The 8,869-nt window shown below is 35.3% G+C and overlaps 1 protein-coding gene across 1 annotated transcript in view; it reads right to left on the bottom strand.

Moving 5' to 3' along the window:
- Window positions 1-1,306: 1,306 nt before the first annotated feature.
- Window positions 1,307-8,869, bottom strand: part of LOC128857340 (uncharacterized) — a 116,111-nt gene continuing 108,548 nt past the window's right edge. Inside the window, exon 9 of the mRNA XM_054093053.1 lies at window positions 1,307-2,254. Within this exon, the coding sequence (XP_053949028.1) occupies window positions 2,075-2,254 (180 nt within the window). The 3' untranslated portion in view covers window positions 1,307-2,074. The remainder of the gene's footprint in view (window positions 2,255-8,869) is intronic.

The following is an 8,869-nucleotide window of genomic DNA, read 5'->3' as shown; positions in this document are numbered from 1 at the left end:
TCCTCCTTTTACTTATTATAAAATGTAATATCGATTTTCGCATGCGCATTGCTGCCATAATTTATTGAAACCTCAGTAAACGTCGTTTACGGTTTTCCTCCAACTATTCATTATTAGCAGCCAATGTTGCAATTAAATAAGCTATTCCTTCTCCTCGTCCTTTCTTCATATCGCTAATAATAATTATATATATATATATATAATTGGCGCGTACACCCTTTTTGGGTGTTTGGCGGTGCTCCTCCTCCTATTTGTGGTGTGCGTCTTGATGTTGGAGGGACCTACAGTTTTAAGCCGACTCCGAACGGCAGATATTTTTATGAGGAGTTTTTTCATGGCAGAAATACACTGGGAGGTTTGCCATTGCCTGCCGAGAGGCGACCGCTATTAGAAAAATGTTTTTCTTAATTTGGTGTTTCACCGAGATTCGAACCTACGTTCTCTCTGTGAATGCCGAATGGTAGTCACGCACAAACCCAAAGAAAACAGGTTTATAGACATAATTCTAATAAAATTTTTGTTAGATATTACTAATTATGCATCCATATTACAGAAAAAAGATTGTAGTATCTATAGACGCCTGTAAAATGGCCTTATTTATCGAATAATATCGAATTTCACATGCGCTTGTTGCCATAATTTCTTTCAACATAAGTAGACGTCGTTTACAGATTTCGTCCAACTGTCTTTCACTAACAGTAATTGCGCAATTATTTATCTTTTCTTCATATAGTTAATAGTAATTAAACAAACCAAACACATTAAAATATTCCACCAAACCCATTTCTATTAAGAAACACTTTTCAAAACAGCCTTGACAGCTGATTCCCAATTTTACAGCTAATCTTCTAATATATATGTAATTAATTTTTATGGATTTAATGCTAATCATTGGATTGGTTGCTCACTTCAGTAATTCCCGTTAAGGATGTTAATATTATATTTACTCCGACAGCCAAGCGGCAATTAGCTTGCTGTTTGTGCGTTCGAGATTGGTCGAGGAATGTGCCTGGCTTCTCTCTCAAAGCTCACACGTACATGAACTTACCACTATGCTTACCCATTTGGTTTGTATAATGTAATAGAAGGTTTTCAAATTCATAGGTGATACTTGTCTTAGTGACACGGCACATATAAGGCATTACATAAGCCGCACTGTTCTAGCTGGGAACGTATTGCTCTTATGTATTTTTCAACTGCTGTAGGTAATCGCGAATTTGACAGCCGAAGATGGCCGCCAACCCATGTCAAAGTAGAAACCAAAGCAAATTAATAGTTAAATGATTTAATTTTTAAAATTACTCAGTATAACAAAACAACTTTTATTAAAAAAAAATTACAATGATATGCTACACATTTTACAAAAAGAATAAGTACATTTGTATAATTTTCTGTGGTACATAAATACATGATTTTAATATTTAGGAAATTTACAAGAGTGGATAATTAACATGAAAATAATTAAGACATACGGATGTCGGCACTTAACACCTATGTAAACTAACAGTTAAAAAGTAATGTAAAATGTTTTTTGTTTTTTGTTTAAATTAATGAGTTAAAAATATGATACTTATTAGTTTAAAACGAATGTAAAAACAAAAAAAACACCAATTTAATATTAATTTAAATGCATTACATTCCACAAGCACTCACACACACAAATGCATTTAGATATTTACATTCCCATAAAGTTTTGATTTGAGAATATTCTTGTAAAATTTTTAATATTGGAAAGTATTTGCAAAATTTCTTGCCACACACACATACATACACGCAAACTTAATTTTTACACAACTAATTATACTGTACTTAAGTATTTGAGTATACAAACATACAAAATGTGAAATTAAAAAATTGATTAACATTCGAAATAAAAAACGTTTACGAATAAGTACTTTTTGTCGAGTAAGTATTAAATGTAATTATTTAGCTTCATGTTATCTTGAACTACATTTCAATTGATTCTTGTTCTTGTCGCTTAAGTGTACTGCTGCCAGAGAATGTTAACATTAACATTAATAACACTCTCTGCTGCTACTGCTACTGCTGCAGGTACCTCCGAAATTGAGCATTTTTACGCGGCACTTAAAATTTCCCGTATCCATGCCGCATTCGAGGTGATTTTGTCATACATTCTTGGCCGCTCTACGCCACTCGGTCCACAAGCTATGCGCCACGATGACACGCCCAGTAGAGCCCATTGATTTGTGCCCGGAATGAGACATTGCACTGGCGCACCAGAAAATTCCTCTTGCTGTAAGTGAAGAAAGAAAAGTACGAAAAAAATGCGTATATTTGAATTGTTTATGAGATTGGTTTAAAATTTGTATGCGTTTTAATATATTTATAATCTGAAAATAAATGGAATCTTTTTATTTTGTAAATAGTAATACACTTGAATCACAAAAAGTAAATTTTTTATTTTGTCCACAATAATTTGCTCCATTTCATCATCGCTGTCAGATGAAGTGAAATTATGTGATTCCAAAGCTCGTACATTTTATTTGCTTTAATACGGGGTAGCTCAAGTGAAAAAATTTTTAATTTTTATGATTTTTCCTGCCAACAATTTAATTAGCTGTAAACTTGCAACTTCCCCTCAAAATGAGATCTTATTTTGCTCTCTCACTTTCCCCTATTTTAAAAGTTTTTTAGATACTTCGTTACTTGCTTTATCAACAGACCTTTTATATTTCCAGATTCATAGTGAAAATTAATAACTCAAATAGTATTACATTAAGACAAAACAATTTATCGTTTTTCAGGCAAAAAAACAAGTTGTTTGGGGAAAGTTAACACATATGCGTAGGCGTTATGTAGGCGTTATCAGCACTTAAGAATTATCAAAATAGTGAACATGTTCTGGGATAAAAACAATGACACTTAAATACTTGTTTACTATTTGTGGTAAAATATCCTTGAAATGCAGCATAACAAAGAAAGCGATAGCAGCTACAATAACAAAATTAGCTGTAAGTAATAAGCGCGCACGGATCATCTACAAAGTAGCAGCAGCAGAGCAGAAACAACAATGGCGTGTATTTTGTTATTGCTTGAATTCGCTAGACAACAACAAAGTCAAATGGTAATAAAGTTTGACAATTTAAAGAACTCTACCGCTACACCTTGTTAATGCACCTTCATATGCATCCTTTTCACACTCTGCCTCAGCATATAAAAGGCACATACTTTTTAGTGAGGCAGCATTACTACGCAAATACTTGAATAGAACAGACGGTTGAGCGGATATAATTTCCATATTTTTTGAAAAACATTTCGAATTAAATATATCAAATAAATTTTCGAAAAACAAGTTTTTATACAGCCATACAAAAACTTGTTAAAATGCCACAGCTCAGATATTTGAAAGTTGTGTATCTCGGCAAATGTCACATCATCACCTACACATTGGGCAGCACGTATAATAAAATTCTCACGAAAAGTAAGTATACAAGAACTAAAGCAACCTGCATACATATATTTTTATAACTAACGAATAATTTGTTTTCTAATGTCGGTTATTTTCTTTTCTCTTAGTTATGCGCCATTTCAAGATACCACGCAATCACAAGTCATTGCTAGTCTTCACCAACGACGCTGGGAAAGTGTTTAGTAGACGTCGTTTAACAAATTTTTTCCTAATATTTCCGAATCTCAGGATGAGAATCCATCTACGATACAATAACAAAAGCACTGCAAAGACCAATTGTCAGAAACCTCAACGTGATCGTGATGACATGGACTGCAATTCGACCTACCCAACGACACCTGTATTTCGCATGAACTGTTTCATCGGCGTTTATCCTAGCAGCACCTCCAATAACGCGTATACGGTTTAGTAACGCTTTGGACCTACATATAAGAATTACACCAGCCCGAGCTCAGAATTTCGAGGGAGGACCGAAGAATATGCACAGCGACACACGAGCTCTTTTATTGATGATTACACGTATCAACTATAAGTTTTTCATAAATTAAATAAAAAACACATTTAAATAGCACCAAAAACATAAAAATGCTAAAATTTTTTTCTAATATCAGTTACTCTCTTGTCTAGCTTCCCCTGTTTCCCAGTCCCAGCAAACACGCAGTAAGCTCGGACCTGCTCGGCGATCGTTTAGGCCGACTCACCGCTTCAAAAAACACCTAAACTTCGTTACGTTTCAATGAGGAATTACAGGCGCCAATTCGCGGCAAAAGATTATTTAACGTCAATTCTTGAGGTACCCATCAATCTTGAGTCCCTGGGTAATTAAAAAATGTTCACATTTGCATATAAAATAAAAAATTTGTATGTACAAAATGAATACTTAAAACTTGAAATTTTTGCAATGTTTTGGGCATGAAAAATATAAAACTGCGGAGCAATATTCTTCAACCATATTGCTAATAATCGCTTTCAAAGAAATCTGAGCCTTCCCCTAGCATAGGTTAGGTTAGGTTGCCGCGGTTACCCAGCTATTGGACACACTCAGGCTCATAGATCATTGCCGTGCCGGGGACTTGTTCTAAACCAGTGTGAAATTTTAAAAAGTTTCAGAATATCCCTGATTTGCACAGTACTGGATAGAACAGGACAATAGCACCTGAGGTACGAGATCGAATCTTCTGTATTATTACCAACAGTGAAACACGTTGGTGGTGAAGTGATGATGTAAGGTGTATGGCAGCAGGTGGCATGGGAAAATTGCAGCACTATTGATTAAACAATGGACAAGTTTGGTTATTTAGATATTTTAAAACAAAATTTAAAGCAAGGCGTTAGGATGCCGAGCTTAAGAGATGGTAACTCATATATGTACTTATACTAAGGTTTTTCTCAGCACCTCCACAATCGTCAGCTTTAAACCCTATTGAACACTTAGGGACGCTTCTGGAGGGAAATATGATATAAAGAAGTACCAAATTACAGGCAAAGAGGTCTGGAAAGCTGTTATGTGGGAGGAGTGGGAGAAGATTGCTATCACTGAGACTACCACATTGGTAAACTCTATGTTCAATAGGCTTAGGGAAGTACAGGCGTCCCTCGTATAACACGGTTAATTCGTACCGTGCTATATCGAAACCAAATTTTAAGGTGTAAAATTTTATGAACCGTGCCATTTTTTTATTCTAGTACGGGACATAGCTATAGTTATAGTGATTAATAATTGTTGTGTTTCAGACAAATAGAAGAGCCAAAATGGACAACACCGTCCAGGTCCATTTTTTTTCGGGAGAGTTGTTGTTGTTGTTGTAGCAGTTGTTGTTGTCAGTGTAGTGCAATCGTCTTCGTCTAGCTCATCTAACAGTAGGCCAAGGAAACTTGCTGTTTCCATTAGTTCAAAATTGTACTACATAACTTCGTTAGTGCATTTTTGCATGTTGGCATTATTGCAAAGAAAATAAACATTTTTGAAATTTCCCAGAATTTCGTTTTTCCCCATTTATTATAGAATGTAAAGACGCTGTATGAAATACTAGCAAACCCGGCCCCCTTCGCTGGGCACACTAAAATAGAATAGATATGGTTTAAAACAGAAAATATATGATTTTCGTATTATTTATTTCTTTATTCTTTATTCAAGCGCTTTGGCATAAACAATATTTTTTGTTTTTCTATTTGTTTTTGAGTAAATATAAAATATAAATTGAAAATCAGGAAAAAAGAAGATTGTTTTTAAATTTCAAATCAACGCATATGAATAAACAATCGTCTTTTTTCCTGATCATCCATGAATTTTTCGTTTCAATTTATATGTTTTATTAAGCATTGGAGCTTTTTTAACCATTATCCATTTATATTTTTCAAAAAAAAAAAACGAAAAATTTTTTTTTTTCACGAACACATAATTTCATTCGGATTTCACATTAAATTCTCAAATTTCGTAAGAAATTATTCACTGTTCCAAAATCCACTCCAAAAAAATTCACAAACAATTTTTACATGTTGCACTTACGTTTTTTCCTTATGGCATCCAAATCAGAAACTCACACTGTCAATTTGACAGTTCAGTTCCGCCCCAAGCGTTAAAAAAGTAAGCGACATTATGGCTGGTTCAAAAGAACGCTGTACCCGTTGCCAGTGCTCCAACCAAACTTTACGAAACCCATTTTCAATACTTACTTAACAATGTGTGTAAGTTTGGTTTAATTCGGTGCAAAGACACGGCGGGTCCACGTTTTGGCATATATTTCCAGACCCTAGTCATCAATAGGTATGAAAATTACCCCGTATTAAAGAACTTATCAACAGCTTTCATTTGATACCCATATTGTACATACACAACCAAAGGTTACCCGGGTCCACGTTTTGACCTATATCTCGAGACCCCAGTCACGGACCGGTATGAAAAATACTCTGTACTAAAGCATTCGCCAACAGCTTCAATTTGATATCCATATTGTATAAAAACATTCTAGGGTCCACGTTTTGGTCTCTATCTCGAGACCCTAGTCACGGAGCGGCATGAAAAATACTCTGTACTAAAGCATTCACCAACAGCTTCCATTTGATACCCATATTGTACATACACGTCCGAAGGTTACCCGGGTCCACGTTTTGACCTATATCTCGAGACCCTATCTACCAATAGGTATTCAAACTATACGGAAATCATCTTCATTACCTACTTAACAATGTGTGTAAGTTTGGTTTAATTCGGTTCAAAGACACGGCGGGTCCACGTTTTGGCATATATTTTGAGACCCTAGTCATCAATAGGTATGAAAATTACCCCGTATTAAAGAACTTATCAACAGCTTTCATTTGATACCCATATTGTACATACACAACCAAAGGTTACCCGGGTCCACGTTTTGACCTATACCTCGAGACCCCAGTCACGGACCGGTATGAAAAATACTCCGTACTAAAGCATTCGCCAACAGCTTCAATTTGATATCCATATTGTACAAACATATTCTAGGGTCCACGTTTTGGTCTCTATCTCGAGACCCTAGTCACGGAGCGGCATGAAAAATACTCTGTACTAAAGCATTCACCAACAGCTTCCATTTGATACCCATATTGTACATACCCGTCCGAAGGTTACCCGGGCCCACGTTTTGACCTATATCTCGAGACCCTATCTACCAATAGGTATTCAAACTATACGGAAATCATCTTCATTACCTACTTAACAATGTGTGTAAGTTTGGTTTAATTCGGTTCAAAGACACGGCGGGTCCACGTTTTGGCATATATTTTGAGACCCTAGTCTTCAATAGGTATGAAAATTACCCCGTATTAAAGAACTTATCAACAGCTTTCATTTGATACCCATATTGTACATACACAACCAAAGGTTACCCGGGTCCACGTTTTGACCTATATCTCGAGACCCCAGTCACGGACCGGTATGAAAAATACTCTGTACTAAAGCATTCGCCAACAGCTTCAATTTGATATCCATATTGTACAAACACATTCTAGGGTCCACGTTTTGGTCTCTATCTCGAGACCCTAGTCACGGAGCGGCATGAAAAATACTCTGTACTAAAGCATTCACCAACAGCTTCAATTTGATACCCATATTGTACATACACATCCGAAGGTTACCCGGGTCCACGTTTTGACCTATATCTCGAGCCCTATCCACCAATAGGTATCCAAACTATACGGAAACCATCTTCAATACCTTCTTAACAATGTGGGTAAGTTTGGTTTAATTCGGTGCAGACGCGGCCGGTTAGCGAACACACACAAAAAGTTGACTTTATTTTATATATATGATTTTTTTCAGTTTGTGTCCGAAAAATCCAAATATCTTACGGAACCCTATTTTTTTCCAAAATAAAATGTAATCCGTGTTACTCGTGGATGATGTAGCTTTCGAATGGTGAAAGAATTTTTAAAATCGGTCCTGTAGTTTTTGAGCCTATTCGTTACAAACAAACAAACAAACAAACAAACAAACAAACAAAGTTTTCCTCTTTATAATATTAGTATAGATAGTAATGTTTCGCGTTTGTTCACATATCTTGAAGGAGCTAAGACGTATTATTACGTTTAAAATTATTTAGTGTTAAGTTGGTAATGAGTGCGCATTTCATATTATATACAGTAATTATTAAAATTCTGGGTGCTCTTATCTGCCAAATTACACTGATTTTGGAACTATCGGGAGTGCTATAAGAAAAACAGATTTATTATATGTATGTATGTACATACATACATATGTCCCTAAAGAATGTTATTCTGCCATAAAACAATGCAAAAATATAAAAATTTACTTTTGCATGAAATGAGGCAAACTGATTTTGTTTCTACATAACCCTTAGAATATGCAATTCTAAGAAGGCGAAAAAATAGCAATAGTGAAGAAGTAAACTGGTTGAAAGTATGTTGGTTAGGGGATTTAAAAAGCAAACCATATACATACATACATATGTTAAGCAGAAATAACTGCTGGCCGCCTACATACATGACCGGCATGCTGTCTGATGTTTAGTAGCGTGTATCATACGCATATGGCTCAACAGCATCCCTTCCAGTTACAATGCAATTGTGAATCGGCTGCTGTGAGAGCGAATGCAGTTAACAGCGAACATCCTACGTATCGCTTGCAATTGGTATGCAAGTGTGAGTGGACTGCTGTGAGAGCGACCAGAGCAGTTAACAGGGAAGAGGGAATTTGGAGATCAATCCGTTTGCGATAGCTAGGTTTACCAAGTATGTAATATTTTTTTAAATTCTTATTCTTAATAATTTATATAATATTCTTAAAATCTCATTTAGTGGGAATAAGAATCTTAAATCAATGATTATTATTATTATTATTAAATTTGTATAATAACAAGTTATACAAATATAAGAAGGCAGCAGCACTAGCAGCATGGATCATCGGCTGTCTGATAACAAAAAATGTAAATGTACATACATACTTTA

This window comes from Anastrepha ludens, chromosome 3, assembly GCF_028408465.1.
Source record: "Anastrepha ludens isolate Willacy chromosome 3, idAnaLude1.1, whole genome shotgun sequence".
Taxonomy (NCBI): Eukaryota; Metazoa; Arthropoda; class Insecta; order Diptera; family Tephritidae; genus Anastrepha; species Anastrepha ludens.
Note: the sequence above shows the minus strand (reverse complement) of the source record. Positions and strands in the feature narration are given on the sequence as shown.